At 47.7% G+C, this 26,992-nt stretch overlaps 1 protein-coding gene across 2 annotated transcripts in view; it reads right to left on the bottom strand.

Moving 5' to 3' along the window:
* Window positions 1-26,992, bottom strand: part of NPC1L1 (NPC1 like intracellular cholesterol transporter 1) — a 72,370-nt gene that overhangs the window by 32,571 nt on the left and 12,807 nt on the right. For both annotated transcript variants that reach the window (XM_075601719.1, XM_075601720.1), the window contains exons 3-7: window positions 25,170-25,384; window positions 24,195-24,295; window positions 23,800-23,972; window positions 1,372-1,500; window positions 190-372 (exon numbers count right to left, since the gene is read on the bottom strand). In XM_075601719.1, coding sequence (XP_075457834.1) covers window positions 190-372; window positions 1,372-1,500; window positions 23,800-23,972; window positions 24,195-24,295; window positions 25,170-25,384 — 801 coding nt within the window. The remainder of the gene's footprint in view (window positions 1-189; window positions 373-1,371; window positions 1,501-23,799; window positions 23,973-24,194; window positions 24,296-25,169; window positions 25,385-26,992) is intronic.

Below are 26,992 nucleotides of genomic sequence, written 5' to 3'. Positions count from 1 at the left end.
GTGCATGTTACCAGGGGGGCTTTTCCTCCAGTGCCCACTCTCCTCCTTTGGAGTATCGCTAGGGCTCTGGGTTCTTTTGTTTTATTTACCTATCCTTCCCCTAGTGCACCCTGAGCCCCTATTAGTGGCTGAGCGGGTATCTCCCTTCCTCCATGACTCTGTGGGGGGTACTCAGGGGAATTGTAATACCTGCAACTCCAGCATGAAGATGAAGATGTTATCGGCTCCCACAGCCAGCACTAGAAAGGGGACGACCTCCACGATGATAAGAGAGGACGGGACTCCCAGGTACGAGTAGAAACCCATAGAGGATAAGACGGCCCCCAGGACCACCAGGATCCCACCCAGACCCAGCGTCACCTTGGAGTCCACCTGCAGGAGGCGGGAGAGGATGGTGAGGGGAAGGGGAAGGGCAAGGTGGATCTTAATAAAGAGGTATTTCTCATATAAAGAAGGCTTGTTCTTATAAAGATGGTGTATTCTTATGACGAGGGCGTGTTCTTATAAGGAGGAAGTGTTCTTTAAGAGGGGGTGTTCCAATGAAGAGGGTGTGTTCTTATAAAGAAGGTGCATTCTTATAAAGAGAGTGGAGGTTCTTGTAAAGAGTATGGATGATCTTAGAAGACTCAGTTATCTTACCAACACACATCTTAAAAAAGAGGTTCTGTTCTTATAGAAGCGGATATTCCTATATAATCAATTGTTATACAGAGGACTCCATTTTTATAGAGAGTGTTCAGTTGGTACACAGAGGGCTCTGGTTGGAAATTAATGGACTCCGTTGTTATAAAGACGACCCTGGTTGTTATACAGAGGGCTCAGTTGTTATACATACTCTGGTTATTATAAAGAGTATACCCCTTACTGTTGAAGCAACACCTTCATTTTTAGGTTAACTGTATACCAGTACCTTCATTTGAAACATTGATTTAATCACATTTAAACTGTTTCATTCATTTTTCTATCCAGAGTACATCCAGTACTCGACATAGGATTACTATGTGTGTGTGCTCTAGTGGATTTTAACCCCCATTCTTTTAAATTGATGAACAATTAAAAATTAATTTTAATTCATTTCATTATACATTCAGTTTTTGGAAATTGAGTGCCTAATTGGGTTTCTAGCTTTCTCTTGTTTTTTTCTATTATAAAGAGGGCTCTGTTTCGTATATAAAGGGCTCTGTTGTTATACAAAGGGTTAGGATATTATACAGAAGGCAGTCAGTTGTTTATACAGAGAGTTCAGTTGGTATATAGAGGGCTCAGTTGTTATACAGAGGTTCTGGGTGTTATACACAAAACTCTGTTGTTATACAGATAGTTTGGTTGTTATACAGAGGATTCAGTTGTTATACAGATTGGGTCTCTTACCAGTATACGCCTGCAGCTGCTGTACTCCCCCAGGGCCAGTGCTATGTACAGGAAGATCACAGCGTAACTGATGGTGAAGATAGGGATGTCCTCTATGGTGGTACGGCTGATCTCATCCTCCAGGGAGCGCTACAATGAGGGGGCAAGGCAAGCAGGAGAGAGGGGGTTACACAAGAATCAATAGTGCCAATAGTAGCAATAGTGCCCAATATCAAGCAGTAACTGCAAAGGCAAACAAGATCGTATCTTGCATTAAACTGGCAATGGATGAAAGGGAAGTAAACATAATGATGCCACTTTATAAAGCCTTAGTAAGACCACACCTTGAATATGGAGTACAGTTTTGGGCACCTCTCCTTAGAAAAGCCATTATGGAACTAGAGAAAGTGCAGAGAAGAGCCACCAAATTAATAAAGGGGATGGACAATCTATCTTATGAGGAGAGGCTAGCTAAAGACTTATTAACATTAGAAAACAGGCGTCTAAGAGGGGATATGATAACTATATATAAATATATTCAGGGACAGTACAAGGAGCTTTCAAAAAGAACTATTCATCCCAAGGGCAGTGTAAAGGACACGGGGTCATCCCTTAATGTTGGAGGAAAGGATATTTCACCAGCAACAAAGGAAAGGGTTCTTAACAGTAAGGGAAGTTAAAATGTGGAATTCATTACCCATGACGACTGTGATGGCAGATACAATAAATTTGTTAAAAAAAAAAAGTCGGACATCTTTTTAGAAAGGAAAGTTATACAGGGTGTGACAGAAACCAGGGGTTGGTAATAAACTCCATATACAGGGCTCCCAGGATACTGAACAGTTTCTGTCCTCTCTAAGCTGAACAGGGCAGCCTCGTGGTACAGGCACTCCATTCCACAGTTTGTCTGCTGCCTGTTTTCTGTCACCTGTCATGCTGATTAGAGTTCAGGTATATAAGACCTGTTTCCTGTTTCCTCTGGGCCCCGCCCAAGAGCCTGGAAGGCTGCTGAACTGCAGAGGGGTGAGAAAGCCTCTTTCCCAAATCGCTTCATTCATTCTGTTAGTTTGTCTAAAGACTGCAAAGGTACTTATTTTGTTGGTGGAAGTGGACAAGCCACTTCCAACTCTGAGTCAGGGACATCTAAGTTTAAGTTATCGCTCAGACGAGCAGCTTTTTGTTTGGCTTTGTTTTCTGTTTAAACTGTGGCAGTCTCAGTGCCTGGGACTGAATAAACCAGGCATAGCCTGTTTAAAGGAACAGTACGTGACGTCTCATCATTTAACCTACCCTAAAAGACCGTGTTCTAACAGTCCCGGACAGACGGCGGAGCCCCGGAGTAAGCCGTTTGTCACATATGGTGGAGAATGCGGGCAGAACACTAAAAGGTCTGGGGGTTAAAGAACTTTAAAGAAAAAAAAAAAAAAAAAAAAAAAAGGTTTTTTTCTCTCTCTCCAAACAAGATGGAAGACGTGGTGAGTGCGCTGGTACGCAATGTCGCTGTCCAGAGAGACGCGAATGAAGCCCTGCAACAGGCGAATGCAAACCAGCAAGAGACAAACCGCTTGCTGAAAGAGGAGCAACAGCGGTTCGCTCAGGGCTTACAGCAGGAACTCGAGATCCTGAGGGAGACTATCAGTAACCTTCCACTGGCAGCGGCAGCCCCAGTTCCGAAAATGACCAGGGCAAGCCACTACCTTCAGAAGATGGGACCCTCGGATGATGTGGAAGCCTATCTTCTCACGTTTGAACGCACGGCACAGAGAGAGGGATGGCCAGAAGCTGAGTGGGCTGGTCTAATCGCACCCTTCCTAAGCGGCGAACCCCAGAAGGCTTACTTTGATCTAGAGCCAGCCGAAGCTAACGTCTATGCAAAATTGAAGTTCGAGATCCTCGCCCGCCTCGGCGTAACCACGGCTGTTCGCGCCCAAAGGTTTCACGCATGGTCCTTCACGATGGATAAAGCCACCCGAAGCCAGATGTATGACCTCATCCACCTCGCCCGGAAGTGGCTACAACCCGAGATCAACTCAGCAAGCCACATCGTGGAACGGTTGGTCATGGACCAGTTCTTGAGGAAACTTCCCTCTGCCTTACGCCATTGGGTCAGTCGGAGTGACCCCCACAATGCGGATGAGCTTGTGGCCCTCGTAGAAAGGTACAATGCAGCAGGAGAGCACCCGCAACCCACAGTCGTGGAGCAACCCCACTACCCGAGGTTCCAGGACTCTTCCAGAGACGGTAAAAGGGTACCGGGGTTAAGGGGAGCTGAAGAGCGGCGACCACCTTCACGCAGCACCAGCAACAGTGGTTCGCACACTAAGGGCAATAGCCAACATGGGGAGCCGGGAAAAGGCTCTAAGTGGGACACAGACTATGTACCTAAATGTGTAAATTGTCATGAGAGGGGCCACACAGAAAAAATCTGCCCACTAAATGATGAGCCCATGCAATGCAACAGCGTGGAACCTTATTCACTGTTGTCCCAATGTATGGGCCCTAGCCCAGAGGACCCCTTGAATAACCATCTGTGGGCATTTGTAAAGGTTAATGGTAAGAGGGTACGGGCACTTCTTGACTCTGGGAGCATGGTCACACTAGTGTCCGAATACCTCTTGCCCATTAAGAAGAAACAGGTAAACAGTTCACAAAGAGTGGCAATTTGTTGTATACATGGGGATAATCATGAATATTCCACTGTTGATGTTTTTTTTGAAACAGAATTTGGTTCTTTAGATTTCAAGGTGGGTGTTGTACCCAAACTGGCACATGATGTGTTAATAGGGACCGACTTTCCCCATTTTCTAAAAATGTGGTCCCCAGCTCAGAATAGCGCCCAGAGTTCAATAGCAGACCATAACGAAGTGTTAGAAGAAACAAATCCTTTCCCTTTTTCAGAAATGGAGGTTGACGAGGGCCCAAATAAGAAAGGGGAAAAGGAGGAGTGCTGTGAAATTCCCTTCCCCATCACTACTTTGGTAGGGAATACCCCAAATCAAGATGTTGATCAGGCACTTACCACCCCAGTACAGGATAAGACCCTCGCTGACCTAGAGGTCAGTCCTGGGAGTTTTAAGAAGGCCCAGTGGGAGGACCCCACATTAGCGGTAGCAAGGGGAAATATACGGGACCAGAATAGTACTCATGGCCAACCAGATAGGTCACTTGCTTACCCCTACTTCGAGGTAGAGAACGACCTAGTATATCGGGTTGATAAAAGAAAATCAGTTACAACTAAACAATTGTTGGTACCACGGACATTCCGTAACGTAGTATTACACCTCGCACATAGTCATCCATTGGGGGGACACCTAGGGGTGGAAAAGACAAAAGAAAAGGTTCTCCGAAGCTTTTATTGGCCTGGGGTTCTGGCAGAAATTACAAACTATTGTTCCTCATGCCCAGAATGTCAGATCACCGCCCCGTTCAAAGCATACCGCAGCCCATTGGTACCCCTTCCCATAATAGAGGTACCATTTGACCGGATTGCTATGGATCTAGTAGGACCCCTAATAAAGTCTGCTAGGGGACATCAGCATATATTGGTAATATTAGATTATGCTACCCGATATCCGGAGGCAGTTCCCCTACGTAGCACCTCTGCTAAAAACATAGCAAAAGAGTTAGTACTTCTGTTTTCCCGGGTCGGAATTCCTAAAGAGATCTTATCTGACCAGGGAACACCATTTATGTCCCAAGTAACAAAAGAGCTATGTAAACTCCTAAAAATCAAGCATCTCAGAACCTCAGTCTATCATCCACAAACAGATGGTTTAGTGGAAAGGTTCAATAAAACCTTAAAGAGCATGTTACGCCGGGCGGTCGATAAGGATGGGAAAAACTGGGACTGTTTGTTACCATACCTGTTATTTGCCATTAGGGAAGTTCCCCAGTCATCCACAGGCTTCTCCCCGTTTGAACTATTGTATGGCCGACATCCAAGGGGCTTACTGGATATAGCCAAAGAAACTTGGGAACACGAGGTTACCCCTTACAGAAGTGTAATAGAGCATGTTGCCCAAATGCAGGACCGCATTGCTGCAGTCCTACCCATAGTGAGGGAACACATGGAGAAAGCTCAAGAAGCACAAAGGAATACGTATAATAAGGGTGCTAGGGTCAGAATTTTTTTTCCAGGTGATAGGGTACTAGTTCTGGTTCCCACCGTGGAGAGTAAATTCCTTGCTAAATGGCATGGGCCATATGAGGTCTTGGAAAGAGTGGGAGAAGTAAATTATAGGGTAAGGCAGCCAGGTAGGAGGAAACCTGAGCAAATTTACCATATAAACCTACTCAAGCCCTGGAAAGATAGAGAGGTCTTGTTAACCCTAGTACCCCCAGGTCCGTCAGAGAATCAAGAAACTGACCCAGAGGTTAGCATAGCTGAAACACTGTCCGTGCATCAGAAACGAGAGGTCCAGAGTTTAGTGAGAAGGAACAAAGAAATCTTCTCTACACAGCCAGGTAAAACTAACGTAATTAAACATGACATAGTCTCTGAACCGGGGGTCCGAGTTAACCTTAAACCGTACCGAATCCCAGAGGCCAAGAGAGAGGCTATAAGTTTAGAGGTTAAAAAAATGCTAAAACTAGGCGTAATTGAGGAATCCCAAAGTGGGTGGAACAGCCCTATAGTTTTAGTCCCAAAGCCAGACGGTACAACAAGGTTTTGTAATGACTACCGGAAACTAAACGCGGTGTCAAAATTTGATACTTATCCTATGCCCAGGGTGGATGAACTTGTAGAGAGACTGGGCAAAGCCCGATATCTCACAACCCTAGATCTAACAAAAGGGTACTGGCAGGTTCCCCTCACAGAAAGGGCAAAAGAAAAAACAGCCTTCTCAACCCCAGACGGCCTCTTTCAATATAAGGTGCTGCCTTTTGGCTTACATGGAGCTCCCGCCACATTCCAAAGAATGATGGATAAAATTTTAAAACCACATGTTCGGTATGCTGCCGCCTACCTGGATGATGTGGTAATCCATAGTGAAGATTGGCAGTCCCACCTTCCAAAGGTCCAAGCTGTGCTCGACGCAGTTCGGTCTGCTGGACTAACTGCTAACCCCGCTAAATGCACTATTGGTCTGGAGGAGGCCAAGTATCTGGGGTATTCTATTGGTAGAGGGTTACTCAAACCACAAACACTCAAAGTAGAGGCGATACAAAATTGGCCAAGGCCAGTCACAAAAAAACAAGTAAGGACCTTTTTGGGGTTAATTGGCTACTATAGGAGGTTTATTCCCAATTTTGCAACTAAGGCAACCCCACTAACCGACCTCACAAAAGCAAGAGGACCGCTAATGGTAAAGTGGTCCCCCGAAGCCGAACAGGCCTTTAGAAGCCTGAAAGAAGCTCTCTGTGCCCAACCAGTGTTGGTCACACCTGACTTCTCCAAAGAGTTCGTAGTCCAAACCGACGCATCTGAGGTAGGGCTGGGGGCGGTACTCTCCCAGGAGTCTCAAGGGGAGGAGCACCCCATCCTTTATTTAAGTAGGAAACTAAATCCCCAGGAGAAAAATTACTCCATAGTCGAGAAAGAGTGTCTCGCAATAAAGTGGGCTGTAGAGACACTCAAGTATTATCTGTTGGGGAGAAAGTTCCGATTGGTCACAGATCATGCACCCCTTACCTGGATGTGTCAAAATAGGGAGAAGAACGCTAGGGTGACCAGGTGGTTCCTAAGCCTACAGCCCTTTAAATTTTCTGTGGAACACAGGTCGGGGCACAAACATGGCAATGCCGACGGGTTGTCAAGGATGCACTCCCTAATATCCATGGTCGCTCACCCCTCGAGGTCTGAGCTGGGGGGGAGGATATGTGACAGAAACCAGGGGTTGGTAATAAACTCCATATACAGGGCTCCCAGGATACTGAACAGTTTCTGTCCTCTCTAAGCTGAACAGGGCAGCCTCGTGGTACAGGCACTCCATTCCACAGTTTGTCTGCTGCCTGTTTTCTGTCACCTGTCATGCTGATTAGAGTTCAGGTATATAAGACCTGTTTCCTGTTTCCTCTGGGCCCCGCCCAAGAGCCTGGAAGGCTGCTGAACTGCAGAGGGGTGAGAAAGCCTCTTTCCCAAATCGCTTCATTCATTCTGTTAGTTTGTCTAAAGACTGCAAAGGTACTTATTTTGTTGGTGGAAGTGGACAAGCCACTTCCAACTCTGAGTCAGGGACATCTAAGTTTAAGTTATCGCTCAGACGAGCAGCTTTTTGTTTGGCTTTGTTTTCTGTTTAAACTGTGGCAGTCTCAGTGCCTGGGACTGAATAAACCAGGCATAGCCTGTTTAAAGGAACAGTACGTGACGTCTCATCATTTAACCTACCCTAAAAGACCGTGTTCTAACAGTCCCGGACAGACGGCGGAGCCCCGGAGTAAGCCGTTTGTCACAAGGGATATAAAAAAATAAGTATACATGGGAAGGATGTTGATCCAGGGAGTAATCTGATTGCCAAGTATTGGGGTCAGGAAGGAATTTATTTTTCCCCTTATGCCTTCCTCTGGATCAATATACTACAAGTACAAATATAGGATAAAGTATCTGTCGTCTACATTTAGCATAGGTTGAACTTGTTGGACGCATGTCTTTTTTCAACCTCATCTACTATGTAACTACTATGTAGCTATGTAATTGCCAGGGGTGCCACCAGGCTCCAGGCTTATGAACTCTACACTGCCAGAGAAACCTGCTATACAAAACTAATACATTAGGGTTCATTTATAAATCTGGACAGAAGGACAAGTAGATAGAGATAGACACACAGATAGATAGACAAATACATATGTAAACGATGCACTGTGTAGAATAAAGATAGACAGCTGTATACAGTGCCGCCGACAGGGGGGGAAAGCTGGTGTTGGTATCCCGGGCCCGGTGAGTCACTGTTGACGGCCGCGGGTAGTGGTGCTGCAGCCTGCAGGGCCCCCCCCCCACGTGTCTTTCCTACCTCAAAGCCACCCGGGCCCTAGCCATCCTTGATCCTCAGCCCACCCTCCCCAACCGGCATCCTCTGCCCCCCCCCTCAGACCCTACCGGCATCCTCTGCCCGGCCCCTTCCCCCCCTACCTTCCTGGGACTGAGCCTGTCCTCTGCGGCCCGTCTGCAGCAGGCTCCTCTGTTGCCGCCCGGAAGTGGTGCTGCAGGCCCCTCCACGTGTCTTTAGTAAGTCTGGTTTTTTAAATATGTATTGGTGGGGTGGGTGTATTTTTTAAATGTATTGGGGTGGTGGAGGTCTTTTTAAAATGTATTGGGGCGGTGGTGGTCTTTTTAATATGCATTGGGGCGGCGGGGTCTTTCTAATATGTATTGGCGGGGGCTTTTTTAATATGTATTGTGTGACGGTGAAGCGGTTAACCAGGCTGATAATAAAGGTCAAGCCCACTTGGTTAACCATGACCCGTGTGTTAGGGTCTTAGAGTGTCAGCTCTGGAACCCAGATGTCAAAAATGTATTACTGCAACTGTATACTGATTTTGCGACATTAAAGAATTATGTGATTTTTGCCTTTACTGGGATGCTGGGATCGGGGAATTTCTAGGCTGTAAGTTTCAGGGTGGGTTTCACGGAGAAAGTCTTTGCAGAATGTGTCTAGGTAGCGAGGCTCCGGAGTTATGGGATACCCCAACAGTTGTATCTTGAGATTGAGTGATATCTTCGGATACAGCTAAGCGCATTACTCCGCAGACTCGGGCCCTGGAAGCGTTATTATGGCTCAACGCCAGAGTCCCTGCTGCAGCACTTCCAGACAAGGTAAATGGGTATTCAGGGGTTAAAAGATATCTGCAGGTATACACAGAGTCCTTAGTATAGCAGGCGCTCCCCAGTATAGCAGAGGTACCCACATACATGCCCAGGTATACTGAACCTAGTTTAGGGGTTCAGGGGCTGCTCCAGCTAGGTTATAAAGCTGAGCACGTTTTTAAAGTGTCTAAAAGTCTTAAAGTTATTTTCTCATGTGTGCCAGAAATGGGGCTAGTGATTGTAGGGAATATACACTCACTATTCCTGACACCAGAATAGGAACCCATACCTTTCAGCACACAGAAAACAGGACACAATATATTTTATTAAATTGGTATTGTTTAATGTGTATATATATATTGATACAGTATACTTAAATGATTTGCATAGGCGCCACAATTTCCTTTGATATCAACAGTGATATATAAATTCAATGAAAATAAACATAGAAGGTTACCCAACCAGATACTTCTCAACCTTTCCAGGAAATGTACTAAGATTTCCCACAGATGCAGTCTTTGTTTGGGGTGGGAAGGGAGCGATCCAATCAGGAACACATCACGTCAATAAAAAACATAAAAAACAAAAATTGTGCAGTATATTAATACACTGTATTAATATACTGCACAATTTTTGTTTTTTATGTTTTTTATTGACATGATGTGTTCCTGATTGGATCGCTCCCTTCCCACCCCAAACAAAGACTATATATATTGATAACCTGTATATAAACTGAGGGCTTTCTAAGTCACGTATAGCCATGCATAATAATGGTATACTACTTTCCTCTCTGTTGGCAGTAAGTCCTGATAAGTACAGGTATGCCAGCAGTAGTTATGGAGGTTTTCCCTCACACCCTGGTGAGGTGCCCTATGTATGGAGGGGAGTGGCTGTATGCTCTGAGTCCCTGGATAGTGACATCAGGGATGCGCCTGCCTCCTGAAGTATATAAGGCACAACACTGTCAGTTAGTTAGTCGTTCCAGCAGTTATGTGAAGTTGCTGGTAAATTGTATTCTCCTGCATAAGGGATTGTAGGAACACATTGTGACCCTAGTGCAGTAACTAGCGGTACAGGTTGACCAATCAAGCCTGTCTAAGCCACTCTGTGTCCAGGGACCTGGCACAGAGAGGGTCTCCCTAGGAGAAGGGGGAATCCCACTTCAATACGAAAGGGCGTACCTGGCAAAGGGACAGCACAAAGAGATGTGCGGCTAGAGCCGGCAGCTGCATGGGGCAGTCTGCTACATCCCAATCTACAATAAAGATGACCTTGTTAATGAAAATCCCACTGTGTGAGTGTGAGATTACTCAGCAGTGGCAGTCACCACCAAGAAGGAGTTCCTCACCAGGACCATCTCCCTGCGGAAGCACAGACCCTGATGAGGTGGAGGCGCTGCACATGATGTAAGTTGAACTCGCACCCACTACCTCAGCTACCTGTCCTGATGACATCCCCTAATACCATCAAGCGGGAGACTCAGGAGTCCTGTTGCCTACAGGTGCACCACCAAACACGAACACGTAATGGGGACTGGTTAGACCACCCGGGCCAATGTGAGATTGGGGGGGGGGAAACCCGTTACAATTGGAGGCGCTGCTGAGAGGGACCTGTCAACAGGACAGGCTTTTGCTAGGCACACGCTCGGAAACAGGGAAAGTGTATGCTGCCACTTTGTGCTGTGTTGGGATGGAACCGCAGGGACGACCTGGGAACCTGAGAGGAGATACAGCAGACACAGAAAGAGTGAGCCTAGCCTGAGGTAGTGCAAACACGAGTCAGATCTACGTTAGGTACACGAGGTGGTGCACAAGGCATGTTTATTGTACTGATGTGGTAGCTGCCCCACAGAGCGGAGCTCCATGTACAATAATCCAGTATACAGTGATTGAGAAACAACCGTCAGAATGGAGGATCTGCAAAGAGCAGAAGGTCCAGGATGCCGGACTGAGGAAGAAGAACTAGCTACAGAAGAGACTTTTGTGAGCTTGTTATGGAATGGCGTGAAAGCCGTGGCTGCGCCGTGTTTGTCCTGTCTATGTTCTCGGGAAAGTACCCTCGAGACTAGTGAGGACGACAGTCTTGCAAGATGGGAGGAACGAAATGGACTTTATTATACACCAATAAACAAACAGCCAGACGCTACCTCAAATATGAAGAAAGACAATACTAACCAAAACCAAGATGGTGGTTCCCGCGTTCCCGGGCCACCGCGTGGGCCAGCTGCAGAAAGTCTAGCAACTTTGCAGTTTGCTAATTGTTGGCCAGGATTGGCGCAACGAGAAAACCCCACCCTGCTGGGGAGTTTGGCGCGAAAGCTGGAGCCGCGCCCTCATGGACTATGACTCACTCTGCACCTGTGCTGGGTCAGCCTACAAGTCTACGAGACATCCCCCTAGTTTCAACCAGGGGGAGTGGTTTGCCTTTCCGCCGGATGCCGATGGAGAAAGTAGGAGGAGGGATTGCTCAACCAGCCCCTGCCCTTCAGTTGCGAAGAGCCATTGATCGATACAGACCTCTAAGACGAGTGCCTCCGTTGGTGACTATGGCTGAACCTTCTGAGAAAGTGGACCAGAGTCCCTTGATCTCTACCCATCCCTATTCGGTTCCAGGAGGCTTCCTGATTATCCGCGTAGAGGGTGTGGAGACAGTGGTCTGTCTCTGCCTGCAGTGCAGACTGCCGGGTGGAGCTGTGGGCAGCGAGGCTCGATGCCCTCACTGTGGACTGCAGTATATGTGGCCCATGATGACGTTTGTGCCAGTACAAGCCGTGGGAGTGAAAGATTCTACCCCGATGTCGGCAGCGGAGCTTCCGGGTGCACTATGGAGTGAGAGTGCAGGTCCCGCAGAGCAGGAATCAGGCCGGGTTCTCAAGGCAGAGAAAACCAGCCATCGGAGAGGTGACCGGAAAGGAGCCCATCGGCGGTCCCCTACTGGAATGCCCCGCCTGAACTGTAAGTTGGAGTCCTCGGACGAGGAGTGTGCCCGACTGGCTGATACCCAGGACTTGTTAACAGAGTACCATACCAGTGGTACACCTTGGCGAGATGCTATCCCGCGTGGTGTGGAGACACGGAGTTGAGTGTCTCCAGTACCGCGACAACCCGATCGCCGGAGTCCCACTGTCGTGGTGACTAGCGGGTCGGAAGGAGGTCGATCCACCCCGACGCTGCGAAGCAGTAGGCTAGCCCAGTCTATAAGGGAGGGGGCATTAAGGGAGTTCAAGCTGAGCAGAGGGTTTCCCAACTGATGAGGGTTTGGAAAATCGGGCGCAGTATTTACATGCACAAGGCGGTGTACTGTAATGAGCGAGGTCTGCCTCAAGAGTATAGTGTGACAGTCACCGATGCAGTGGGATGGGAGGTGAAGAAACCAGACCCTCGACACTATTATTAGGTCCCGGACAAGAGTGGTCTGATCTTTTCTTTAGCGCCCCTGCTGGTCAGTGTGCGTGATGTTCTGACATTATTATGTAAATGTGGTAATGTTTGACGCTTAATTTGTGTGTTCTTTTACAGTGTTTCCTGGCGCAAGGTACACCAAATTTAGGCCCCAGCCGGGACGGTGGGGATTCACCAGGGGGAGTATAGCCATGCATAATAATGGTATACTACTTTCCTCTCTGTTGGCAGTAAGTCCTGATAAGTACAGGTATGCCAGCAGTAGTTATGAAGGTTTTCCCTCACACCCTGGTGAGGTGCCCTATGTATGGAGGGGAGTGGCTGTATGCTCTGAGTCCCTGGTGTCAGGGTTCTGCTCGCCACAAACCAGGGTCGGACCGCGAGGCTGAGGTGGGGTTGTAAAAGCACCGACCTGAGACCGCGCAGGCTGATCCGGATTGCGCAGTTCGTAGTCATATGTCGCAGGATCAGGATTGGAGAAGACAGCGTCGTCGTTGTACAAGCCAGGGTCAGAACAGGAGACGTCAGGATAAACATTGTCCATGCAGGAGTTCGGCAATAAGGAGATAGGAGAGACCCGCTTCAGCTTAGGAGCGCGGGGTTGGCCTTTGCGCGAGCGACGACCATGGCCCATGGTGCTGGTCACAGGAGATGGTAGGCAGACCAGAATAGCACACCGTCTTGCTGCACGGGTGCACCAGTGCTACAACGCAAAAGTCCTGAGCGGGCAAGGGAATCCACTGTTTCAGCGCAGGAACCAGGACACGGCCTCTCTATATTAGGGAAAGAGTAGGCCCCAGGAACCAGGAAGCTGTAGATACAGGGAAACCTCCGCTTCAGTGCAGGAATCCAGGAGACTGCAGAACGCAGGGACGAAACCTCTACTTTAGTGCAGGAATCCAGGAGGCTGAAGGACGCAGGGACGAAACCTCTGCTTCAGCACAGGGGAACAGAAGCTGAAGGATGCAGGGAATACCTCCGTATCAGCATAAGGGAACAAGCGGCTTGAAGGGAGCTGAAGGATGCAGGACGTAACCTGGAATCAGCATTGGAGAACAAGCGGCTTGAAGGAAGCTGAAGGACGCAGGGCGGAACCTGGTATCAGCAAAGGAGAACAAGCGAGAGCTTGTGGCAAAACAGTTGACATCCAGTTAGGACTATGCTCGGCCAGGAGCATTATGGGCAAGCAATACTTAAAGGCCAGCGGGCCAATCCCCGGCGGGGGTGTGAAGGTACTGCCCCTAATGAGTGAATGCAAGTATAGTTTGCAATGAAAGGCTGCACAGCTGCAGTAGATACCAGAGGGAGTGTGTATTGCTTTGAGTGAATCCAGGCTGCAGCAAACCTCAGGAAAGCTGTTCCAGAACTGCACCGGTCTGCAAGGTAAGGTAACCAGTAAACCGTGGAGCGGATTCCTTACAGTACCCCCCCCTTCACGCGAGACCTCCGGGCGAACATGAGCACTCATAGAGTTGGAGGCCCGGGAATTGTTGCTGAACCGTCTAGGATTGGGGCTAGAGTCGTACTCCAGAGACTCATGATTAGTCCTTAGTGTACCCCCACCCCCCGGTGAGAACTGTGGCCAGACAGGACCATCCATGGGCCTTGGGGACATTGAGTAGTTCCTAAAATTCTTTAGGTAGAAAGGGCATCCGTAAACGAGCAGTTCTTTGGTGAGTACAGTTCTAGGATATAAGATTGATGGAGGAAACATCCTTGGTACATGGCTTGCCTCGCAAAATGTCTTGGAAATCCAGGGCTGTGAAGAACCAGAGAGTTCCAGAGCAAAAACGGTAGAAGAACCCCAACTGAAAGCCCAGTCCTTAATAAAGAAACCTGAATCTAGGATCAGCGGGCCTGATAGTTGATCGAATACACCAGGAGAAACTTTGTAACAGAAAAAGTCTTGGCTGACCACTGCATGTTGGAATTTGCGAGGAATTTTTCCTCTAGAAGGCTCCCAGGTAATGGTTAGTAAGGGTATAGGCTGGTTGGAAGCATCTCCCGGTATTGGTATGGAAGGTGACAAGGCAAGCAGTAAACCAGGCATAGGGACCGAAATCTTGGGATACGTACAGAGTATTTCCAACTGAGAGGAAATAACAGGGGCAACCGAAAATTCCGAGGGACAAAACCATGGTTTAGCAGGAGCAGAGAAGCAAACAACAGTAGAGCTCTCCAATAGTGGGAAATCTTCATTGGGAGATAATATTGTCAGTGAATCAGGAATAGTCCTTGGGATCTTCAAATCAGTAGCTTGAGAAAAAGGCAGAGCCAGGGTAGTGGTGGGAGGGAAGCTAACATCAGAAGCTGAAGTCTGTACCTCAGTGACAGGGCCCTGAGAATCAACAAGCAGCAAGTATGAACTATGAAAACTCTTAATGACATGCACCTTAGGAGTACAAAGAGTCTTCTCTAAAACTGCAATGGCCCTAACCACAGGGGTACCTAACCTGACAAAAACATGAATTGGTGTGTTTTCTAGTGCAAAATCTCTGATCACAGGACTCCTAACCGATAGTGAGGGTATCTGGGTTTGATTAGAGAAAAAATCAGATGTATTGATAAGTGACATAGAAACACTTACTGAGATTCTAAATTTGCTGGACATGTGAGAAAAAATACCCTTTAAGACAGGAGCTTTAATCTCCCCCCCGAGTAACCCCATGTTTGCTGGGACATATTTAGACACAGTACTGAGGGACTGGGTTTCAGCAAAGGCAGGACAGCTAAAAAGCTCAGATTTAAACCCCAGGACTTGTAATATGTGCATGGTGTCCTCAGACAGTACTAAGGGAGTGACCGCAGATATGCTGATCCCCAAAGGATTAGCCTGGAGAGAGAAATCAGGAGAGCCCCCAGACAGGATACCCCTTATAGAAAGAGCCTCAGAATCAGAAGGAGAATCATTACCTCTCAGAGTCTCAAAACTAGTAAGACACAATTCAGCGAAAAGGGAAACAGTGTGCAAGCTCTTTACTGATCTATATGAAAAAGCGTCACTTTTGGGAGAAAACCGTGCGTCCGCAAACATTCCTGGGAACACAATATGAACCCCAGGAGAGACATACAGACTACTGTATGCCTTTAACCCTAAGCTTAAAGAGGAGGAGAACTCAGACAGTACATGGGGGTTAATCATAACTGTACTGGTCTCTGAAGTAGGTATTTGGTAAGGAATGTCTGGGAAACCAGAACTTACTGCAGACTCCATAATGTGGGAACTATGCGCTGAAGCAGGGATCACCGCTATGTGGGCGACAGGCTGGTTCAGTGAAATACCCGGGAGAAGGAACTCTGCGACTAAGCTTAGGGAAAAACCTGACTCCTGAATACATTTAACAGGAACCAGAACTTTAGCCGAAGTCTCCGGAGACGAAACTGCGGAAACTTGAGCTGAAGCAGGGGATTTATAGCAAAGAATATCTAGAGACTCCGTACGGTTATGGGAATCCCTCAATGCAACCTCTGCTGTCTGACTTGTGGACTCATTCTCTGAGGCTACAACGAAGGCATTAACTTGGAGGCAGCAATAATTTACAGGGGTTAATGCAGACAATGCCTGAGAGTAATACATAGGTAACCTTTTCTCTGTATTAGAAGAGCGCAGGAATCTCTCGTCTGAAGCTAGGGGCGTGACCGTGGCTGACAGAGAACAGGGATTTACCAAAGGAAACTCAGAGAGCTGCCCCACAGAGGTTAATACAGAAATAACCCTGGGAACAGAACTTAGGGATTCTTTCTCTGACGGGGAAAGCGCACAGGACTGTCTAGCAGAGTTTAAAGCTGGAAAACCCTCAAGACCTAGAGAGAGGGATTCAAAGCTAGAAATAGGAGAACTAAGGGACTTATTCTCTGATACAAGAACCTTAGTGTTAGTTAGTGACACATATGTGTTCTCCAAGGGGACCTCACAGGACTGATCGGCAGGGGTTAATGTAGACATATCATTAGTGTCAGGGAACCCGGGCATACAATCAGAGCTTGGGACTGTGGCAGTTACTACGTTGGGAGATATTGGTAATAGTTCCGTTTGGTCCTCTCCCGGAGAGAGAGATACGTCCCCCGGTTTAGCAACAGGACTGGTAGCCGAGGGATACCGCCAAACGACGGCGTGAGCGGCTAAGAGACGATCCTGTTTTAACAAGCAATCATCCAATGCACGGGAAAGTAAATGCAGCGTCTCGTGAGCGAGAGCCACCATGACGGAAGGTTCCGGGAGTACTACAGGAATGTCCAAAGATAAAGCCAGGGCATTGAGTGTACTACAGGCGTTGACCAGTTCCACAGGACTCAGCTCCTCCCCAGTTAAAGGGAAATCAGGGGAGCAAGCAATGTTAGCAATGACCAAAACACTGGCCAGATACGGTTTTAAGTCTCTGAGGCAGTAAGCCTTATAAACCAGATTATTACGGCATTTCTTTTGCAAGGGAGTCAAGCCCTCCAACATAAACGGATCTTCCATCAGAGGTATTATATCGCACAAATAATTATTCTCAAACTGGGACTGGTCTACAGGCTGGGACAGGTTTTTAGGAAAAAACTTACCAACCCACACCTCAGCGGGGTCCGAGTTTGTAGGGCCGAGCATACTGTCAGGGTTCTGCTCGCCACAAACCAGGGTCGGACCGCGAGGCTGAGGTGGGGTTGTAAAAGCACCGACCTGAGACCGCGCAGGCTGATCCGGATTGCGCAGTTCGTAGTCATATGTCGCAGGATCAGGATTGGAGAAGACAGCGTCGTCGTTGTACAAGCCAGGGTCAGAACAGGAGACGTCAGGATAAACATTGTCCATGCAGGAGTTCGGCAATAAGGAGATAGGAGAGACCCGCTTCAGCTTAGGAGCGCGGGGTTGGCCTTTGCGCGAGCGACGACCATGGCCCATGGTGCTGGTCACAGGAGATGGTAGGCAGACCAGAATAGCACACCGTCTTGCTGCACGGGTGCACCAGTGCTACAACGCAAAAGTCCTGAGCGGGCAAGGGAATCCACTGTTTCAGCGCAGGAACCAGGACACGGCCTCTCTATATTAGGGAAAGAGTAGGCCCCAGGAACCAGGAAGCTGTAGATACAGGGAAACCTCCGCTTCAGTGCAGGAATCCAGGAGACTGCAGAACGCAGGGACGAAACCTCTACTTTAGTGCAGGAATCCAGGAGGCTGAAGGACGCAGGGACGAAACCTCTGCTTCAGCACAGGGGAACAGAAGCTGAAGGACGCAGGGAATACCTCCGTATCAGCATAAGGGAACAAGCGGCTTGAAGGGAGCTGAAGGATGCAGGACGTAACCTGGAATCAGCATTGGAGAACAAGCGGCTTGAAGGAAGCTGAAGGACGCAGGGCGGAACCTGGTATCAGCAAAGGAGAACAAGCGAGAGCTTGTGGCAAAACAGTTGACATCCAGTTAGGACTATGCTCGGCCAGGAGCATTATGGGCAAGCAATACTTAAAGGCCAGCGGGCCAATCCCCGGCGGGGGTGTGAAGGTACTGCCCCTAATGAGTGAATGCAAGTATAGTTTGCAATGAAAGGCTGCACAGCTGCAGTAGATACCAGAGGGAGTGTGTATTGCTTTGAGTGAATCCAGGCTGCAGCAAACCTCAGGAAAGCTGTTCCAGAACTGCACCGGTCTGCAAGGTAAGGTAACCAGTAAACCGTGGAGCGGATTCCTTACACCTGGATAGTGACATCAGTGATGCGCCTGCCTCCTGAAGTATATAAGGCACAACACTGTCAGTTAGTTAGTCGTTCCAGCAGTTATGTGAAGTTGCTGGTAAATTGTATTCTCCTGCATAAGGGATTGTAGGAACACATTGTGACCCTAGTGCAGTAACTAGCGGTACAGGTTGACCAATCAAGCCTGTCTAAGCCACTCTGTGTCCAGGGACCTGGCACAGAGAGGGTCTCCCTAGGAGAAGGGGGAATCCCACTTCAATACGGGAGGGCGTACCTGGCAAAGGGACAGCACGAAGAGATGTGCGGCTAGAGCCGGCAGCTGCATGGGGCAGTCTGCTACATCCCAATCTACAATAAAGATGACCTTGTTAATGAAAACCCCACTGTGTGAGTGTGAGATTACTCAGCAGTGGCAGTCACCACCAAGAAGGAGTTCCTCACCAGGACCATCTCCCTGCGGAAGCACAGACCCTGATGAGGTGGAGGCGCTGCACATGATGTAAGTTGAACTCGCACCCACTACCTCAGCTACCTGTCCTGATGACATCCCCTAATACCATCAAGCGGGAGACTCAGGAGTCCTGTTGCCTACAGGTGCACCATCAAACACGAACACGTAATGGGGACTGGTTAGACCACCCGGGCCAATGTGAGATTGGGGAGGGGGGAAACCCGTTACACATGGATTCCAGAAAACCCAGCTGGCGACCAAGCTTGGTGCCTCTGTGTCTGTCCGGAGTACTTACTTGCTATACTGCTATAATGCTATACTGATGTAGCCAGGCACTCTCCCAGGCACCCAGTTCCACTCCCTTGCCTCCGCTACTGCGGGGAATGATGTGGGGGAAAGTGCAGGAGGCGATGGGTTCGCCGGCGGTTCCCTGCACTGGGTGCCGCCATGTTGGAGGCACGCGCATCACTGAGGTTGCGCATGCGCGAAGAGGTCGCGGTGGCCATTGTATGAGTCACGTATGCGCAGTGAGTCGCGCATGCGGCAGCAGTAGTAACAGGCTGCAGAAGGAACTACAACTCCCAGACTAGGGAGGGAGTACCACCTGACGCCAGGCAGCCAATAAGGCTGCAAGACTTCCTGGGGGAAGAGATAGTCTTTCGCGCGCTGAGAGACAGGAACGGGCAGTCAAGACCGGGACCTTGGTGGTGCAGGTAGGGTCCACGAAGCTGTGCTCCATGGACTAGGCCAGAAGTTACCCCCAAGGGCCCAGTTAGTCTCCTGAGACACAGTAGAGGAACTTATTGAAATTGCTGTAGGGAAAGCCTTAAGGTAGGGACCCTTCTCACCATAGCATTAGTGTGAGAGATGCTGCAGGACACTGCCTGAAGGAGAGTGCAGTTTGCTATCTGAGAGCAGATCAGGACTCGTACTGAACTACCCGTGCAGCTTTTACTTGTGTGGTTACCAGGAGGCCTGAGCCCCCGTCACTGGGAGCCTTTGATACACTTACTTCACGGTGCCGCGCCTCCACCGGTAAGGGATCCCAGCGTGGTGGGAGTATTCCCTCACCGGAACCAACATACACAATCATTGCACACGTTTGTATAAGAACAGTATTTACTAAACTCTTGTATAATGCATGTACCATATCATAACCCAGTAACACAGCTCCAGAATATGACCCACTAAAAACACTGTCCAGGTGAATGTCCCCAAACCACTGAATGTCTAATGGCACTTAACCATTGAGTGTCTCTTTCCCAAAGTGTGTGAGGGGAACGTGCGCTTCCCTGTGTTGGTGCCCGGTGGTGCACTTTGGAATACCTCCCTGGTCTTTGTCCAGACCAGGATAAACAGCAGCGGTGTTTAGACCTGCGACGTGGTTCCGCGGCACGGTCTGATGCTCCTCTCTTGGGTAGATCCTTAGGCTGGCTTCTCTGAAGGGGCCTCCAGCCGGATGGCACCTTACAAGCAGTCTCTGATATGGAGTCCTGATCTGCTGTCAGATAGCAAACTGCACTCTTCTTCAGGCAGTGTCCTGCAGCATCTCTCACACTAATTCTATGGTGAGAAGGGTCCCTACCTTAAGGCTTTCCCTACAGCAATTTCAATAAGGGGGTAACTTCTGGCCTAGTCCCTGGAGCACAGCTCTGTGGACCCTACCTGCGCCATTAAGGTCGTGGTCTTGACTGCCCCTTCCTGTCTCTCAGCACGCGAAAGACTATCTCTTCCCCCAGGGAGTCTTGCAACCTTATTGGCTCCCTTGCGTCAGCTGGTACTCCCTCCCTATGCCGTCTGGGAGTTGTAGTTCCTTCTGCAGCCTGTTACTACTGCTGACGCGTGCACGACTCACTGCGCATGCACGACTCATACAATGGCCACCGTGACCTCTTCGCGCACGCGCAACCGCAGTGATGCACGCGTAGTCCAACATGGCGGCACCCTGTGCAGGGATCCGCCGGCGAGCCCATCGCCTCCTGCACTTTCCCCACATCATTCTCCGCAGCAGCGGAGGTAAGGGGGTGGAACTGGGGGACTGGGGGAATGCCTGGCTACACTTGAGTACACGCATCCTGGTCTGACACAAGTCAAGCAAACCCCATTTGCCAAAATCCAGACTGTGGAGCAAAGAGGGTGGTCTCAGTATGCAAAGAGGCGGAGGGGCCAAGTTAACCCATGCCCACTTGCTACCCGAGAAAAGGTGCCCACCCTGCTTTACAATACTGGCAAATTGGTGATTGGCTGGCAGGAGAATTCCCACGCTCTGATAAGCTGTCCAGGTTAGTGTATGAGGGCCTGAAAGCTTAAGAGGGCCTGCAGCCAAGGGGGAGCACAGATTCCAAGGAGATTCCAAGCGCCACACCAACGGCGGCGAAGTAACAGATGTTCAGGACTTTTTGTGAGTAACTACTGGTCATTGGAAAGTGCTCTAAAAAGGTGATCTGAAGGAATTTCGTTCCGGAAACGGAGTTATTTGTTAGCCCCATCCCCAGTAAGGGTGTTAATCTTGAATTGTGTAACTTTGTGTTTCTGTCTTTTATAAGAAATAAATTACCATTTATTTTACCATCTTGTTTTGCTCAATCAAATTATCCCAGTTATAAAAAGGTGTTGTAGAACCTGGTCTCCCGTGACATATTGGTGGGGGCTTTTTTAATATGTATTGATGGGGGCGGGGTATTTTTATTATGTATTGCTGGGTGGGGTTATATGTATTTAGGGGGGTGGGGTTTTTTGGTATGTATTTTGTGGGGGGATTGAGTGAGAGTGGGGTAATTGATGAAAAGTGGAGGCGAGTGAGAGGAGAGAGGGGGAGGGAGTGAGTGAGGAAAAGAGGGAGTAAGAGTGACATGCAGGGGAGAGAAATACATGCGAGAGGGAAGGGGAGAGTGAGTGAGATGGAGGGGAGAGAAATACATTGGTAGAGGATGGGAAATAGAGGGGGCTCGTGAGGTGTGAAATGGCGGGGGGCTGGGTGAACCACCGGAGTGGGGGTGCCACTGAGGGGGGGTCCCAGACCCAACTCTAGTCCTGGGCCCCAGGAAATCTGTCTGCAGCTGTCAAGATAGAGAGTGTTTGGCCCGGGATTAAAGGGGTTACACCCCATTTGGCCACCCTCTACTCTCACCTGTGAAGCAAGGGGTTAACTGGACTGAGGTCCAGTAATGTGTTTTGCCTTGCTTCAGTATCCAAATGTTTATTCCCCTGTGTAAATGTATTGTGTTATCCAGGTGTTTGCACACACACATACACTAGGGTTGATGCGGGAGGGAAGGGGTTAATGTTAAAATAGTGATTATAGCCTTTTGTGTAATTTTCCCGCCTTTTCAGGCTCCATTTTGCAGCCGTCCATAGGTCGCCATTGAGCCTCCATGCTTTTTAATGGCAGAAGTAGCGGTTTTGGACCTGTTTTCCAGCGATGACCAGCAGGTGGCGTCCGAGAGGAGGAGCAGCGGTTTCCCATTGTAAGTCAATGGGCTCATTGACTTCAATGGAGATTCCTCAACGCCGGCCTCGAGGAATAGGTTGGCAGCCATCCAAACCGCAGACCGCAAATGCGGATACAATGTCTTTTAAAAGAGTTTAATCACTACGGTCAAGTTCAACGACAATTGGCATGGGAATCTTGGGTTCTAGGGCCCCTGGGAATAAAGTTCTTTTTGTCCCTAGCCCCTAGGAACCCCCACACACGATCCACACCGGGTCCGGGAATGAGGGACCCCCGTAAAGGGTCGAGCGGAGAAGGAGGGTCGCACCATTGAATCTAATGGCAGCGGGCGCCATGCATTGTCAATAGCGGCGCTGGCCATTGATTCCAATGGGGAAAAGCCGCATGGCGAAAAAACGACTAAGTGTAAAATGCTGAAAAATGTAAGTCCATATCTCCGGTTCTGGAATGACCAGAGGGATGGGATTTGGGTAGCATGTAGCCAAGGTTCCGGCTTTAATGCATGCCCCTTCCCAGCCCCCTCAGACCAACCAGACGGAGTGTGGGCGAATGTAAAGATTTGTGGATTTTCTCATAGACTTCAATGGCAGCGGTTTCTCCATTGAAAGTCTATGGCGGGAAACTCCATTGACTATAACGGCGGAGTTGCTCCATTGAAACCCATGGCGGCGGAGCCCGTTGTTTTCAATGGGGATTTAGTGAAAATCTGATATTTCTTTTTAGCGGAGATTTTTATAATAAAATATGAAACGATTTATGTGGTATTCGTATAACTCCGGTTCCGAAGGTCGTAGAGGGCTGAAACTTGGACCCTATAGTGTACCACTTCCGTCATTAAGGTATGGAAAGTTTGGACCCGCTGGGCCTACCAGAACCGGGTATTTTAATATGTGTAGGTATTAAAATGTATATGGGATTTTGGATCTGCTCTGAAAAATGCAGACTCCATCTGCTATGTTAAATAAGGCAGGAAGGGCATCCTGAGGAATTAACATAGCCCGGTGATCAAAAGCTAACTGTCCTGATTGTTTATGCTAAGGGCAAGAACAAAGGGGCTGAGTGTTTTTAAGTGTCGGTCTTCACACTTACAGGGAAGCCAAAATCTCCTTCAAAGAGATTTTTGCTAGACAGCTCGGCGCCTTGATTGTAAGAGAGGGGGTTGAAAGGGTCACCCCTTACTCAAATGTCTTCATGTATGGTCTGCATGATCTTCATGTATTGCTGTGATGCCAACATCTGAACCTGAATTATGGAAGAAATGGCCCATCCTGTATCCTGATGGCTTTCTTGTCCTAACCTTTAAGTAAGTGTCATATTTTGTCTGTTATTTGTATAATCTCGTGTGTTCACCTTTTTCAAGGAATAATTTATATTTTATCATATCTAAGCCTCGTTCAGTTCAACCCAGTTATATTTTTGGTGTGTATTATTAATAGCCCATCACAAAGCTACTGTCACAGCGGCCCTGGCTGTATAGACAGACAGCTGTATAGACAGATAGACACAGATGTATACTGTAGATAGACAGACAGCTGCATAGACAGACAGAGACTGCTATATAGACAGACAGGCAGCTATATAGACAGACAGACAACTGTATAGACAGAAAGACAGACATATAGACAGACAGACATTTTAAAGATAGATAGACCGTTACATACATAGGCAAATACAGATACACACAATGCGAATTCACCCCCCCCCCCCCACCCCTCCCTTGCTCTCTCACCTCGGCCATAAATCCGAATGTGAGGTTATTGCGGGGGTCTTTCTGGTGTTCCTTCAGTATCTCCACAAATCGCTTCTCCCAAAGCAGTGCAAAGTCAAAGCGCGGGTCAGAGCGGGCAAAGTTATTCAGCGAGATGGTGAGGATCAGAGCCTCCGACTCAGAGTACTGACCATCTGTAGGGAGAGGGAGGGGTAAGTGAACAACGCTCTGCTGGGAGTGGGAGAGAGAGATGCTCAGCAGGTAAAGAAAGGTGAGGGAGTGACGCTTGGGGTCAGTGGGGAAATTGAGGGGTTAAGGGGTATCAGCGGGGGAGTAGAGAGATTTCGGGGTGTCAGCGGATTAGTAGAGAAGTTTGTGGGGTGTCAGCAGGGGAGTAGAGGAGCTAAGGCTGTTACCTTTATATCCCCCCACAGCAAGGAAGGGGAAAACAGGGGCCCCATATTCTGCCATACAGCTGAGCTCCAGGTCTGTGATATCTCTAAATGAGAGGGGGGAGCTGTAGAGAGAGAGGACATCAGGGTTAGAGGCCGAGAGCAGACTGTGGGGTCCCTGAATGTTCTTTCAAGACTTCGTCTGTTTCCTACTTTAAACATGTTTGCAACTGTTATTTGTAATATTGTCAGCCTATGTATGTATATCTTTATTTTTATAGCGCCATTAATGTACATAGCGCTTCACAGCAGTAATACACATGATAATAATATAAATAACAAATAATACAAATAACACATAATGGGAAGAAATGCTTTCAGACATAAAAGGGACATTTAGGAAAAGGAAATCCCTGCCCGAAGAGCTTACAATCTAATTGGTAAGTAGGAGGAACGTATAGAGACAGTAGGAAGGTGCTCTGGTAAGTGCTTCTGCAAGGGGCCAAGGTTTATGCATGAGGTGTAAAGTATCAGCCACGGAGCTACTGAAATGCTTCTTTAAAGAGGTGGGTTTTAAGATGGGTCTTAAAGGCGGATAGAGAGGGTGCTAGTCAGATATTGAAGGGAAGGACATTCCAGAGGTGTGGGGCAGTCAGTGAGAAAGGTTTAAGGCGGGAGAGGGCTTTAGACACAAAAGGGGTAAACAGAAGGCATCCTTGAGCAGACCGCAAGAGTCGGACAGGTATATAGCGAGAAATTAGGGCTGAGATGTAAGGAGGAGCAGAAGAGTAAAGCTTTAAAAGTGAGGAGGAGAATTGAGTGCGACACACGGGATACAGGAAGCCTATTATGTATTATGTACCCAGGAGATACTTAGGAACCAGACGTAACTCCCAATGTATTTTACCTTTTAACATATTTTATAAATAAATATCGCTCTATGAAGCAGTAACGCAAGGGGTGATCAATCAAGCTTGGGTTGTGTCAATGGCCACTCACTTGACACAGTACAGGAAGTGGTCTCTCCAGTCCACTATGCCTTCTTGCCCTGAAAGGGTCTGCGTCACGTTCATGGAGAAGCGCGTGCGGTTGTTCTGGAAGTACTGCATCAGGCTGTTCACGAAGCAGTCGGAGGCGCTGGCATTTGACGGGTTCAGTGGGGCGTAGCAGACATCCCTCAGGCTGATCTTTCTCTGGTGCTTCTCTGACCAGACCTGTAACGGGGCGGAAGGAAAGACAGTGGACCCCAAAACTCAACAGGGAACTCCTGCTGTCTGTTGTTATTTTAAAGCTACAGACTAAGCAATATCCTATGTGTGTTTTTTTTTATAAATCAATTCTGTACTTTGAGAAAATACTTGTAGCATTTTTTTAAACAACTCTGAATGACATTTTTAATGTATCATAATGTAACAAGCATTTTGTGTTTCTGTAACAACCATTTATAAAGTCACATCCCCTTCCTCTTCTGAAACAAGCTCTGGCACACCTCTTTTTGAGCAGAAAAGAAAGAGCGATGTGACTGCCGCTCCAAGTGAAATAATGTTGGAAACTCACCAGCTGATTTAGAAGTTAAAATCCATTTATTCAGCTACATAAAAACGGACAAAGATAGGACATAACTCCTCCTCCCACGCGCTTTTTCAAGTAGTGTGCAGTTAGGAGATGAAGGTACTATATATACCTCCCCCTCAGAGACAGAACAGCTGATGTCAATTAACATATAATGACATATAGAGAGAAACAGGTGAACAGATAATATGCTTGACAACAAAATGAATACAAGAAAAGAAAGAGAAAGAAAAGAAAAAAAGAAAAAAAAAAAAAAGAATAAGAAAATAAGTCCATCTGATATTGATATAGTAAATAAGGCAATATAACGATAGAAAATTAAATATAGAGATAAATAAACAAACAATTAAATAACAAAACATTTAAAAAAATTGAATTGTTTTGTAAAATAGTAAAAGATAAGTGATAAGCAAACATACATCATGAATCTGAGTACAGCCTATAATTTTAGAGACTTGATGGTATGTTTAAGAACATATATTGAACCCCACATAAACATGTGGAGTTGAATTGTTTTCATGATAACTGCAATCATGAACCTTAACAAAATCAAATGTGAAAATAGATATATATTATAACCAATTATACTTTGTTAATAATTAGTATATTTAGTCCATTATGAATAGATGAATCTGAATTCAGAGACACGTAAACACACAAAGACAGCTTATCATTACATGATTATGAAAAAATGCAATAGTTGAAACAAGAAATGGAATATTGAAAGTATAGAGCATTATATTTTAAAGATAGACATCCACATAATATGAACTAATAAATTCTCTGAAAGAGTCCAAAAAGTCAGGTACTCTTATTACTTGTCTCAGAGAATTTTTTTCCAAAACTGGTATAGCTAAGGCTTTAGATAATAAATGTAAGAAATGTGAGATGAAGGAAGGGGGCGGGAGCGGTGGAGGGGAAAAGGGGTGAGAGGGGAGAGGGGGGGGGGGAAAGGAGTGAGAGGGGAGAGGGGGGGGGGGAAAGGGGTGAGAGGGGAGAGGGGGGGTGGAGAAGGGGAGCCCTGCCCTCTCTCTAGCAGTGCACTGTGACGGTGAGGGAGTAACCGGGCTCACAATAGAGATTAAGCCCGTCTGGTTACCCCTGATCCATGTATTGGAGTTCAGGAGTGTCAGCTCTTGAGCCCAATGTTTGTCAATGCATTGTATAAAATTATGTGACAATAAAGAATTTTCTGTGTTTTACCTTTCCAGGTGTGCCAGCAAGCAGAAAAAGTCTTCTAAGATTGTGCC

The sequence above is a fragment of the Ascaphus truei genome, chromosome 5 (assembly GCF_040206685.1).
Source record: "Ascaphus truei isolate aAscTru1 chromosome 5, aAscTru1.hap1, whole genome shotgun sequence".
NCBI classification, from domain to species: domain Eukaryota; kingdom Metazoa; phylum Chordata; class Amphibia; order Anura; family Ascaphidae; genus Ascaphus; species Ascaphus truei.
This window is presented reverse-complemented; position numbering and strand designations above follow the sequence as displayed.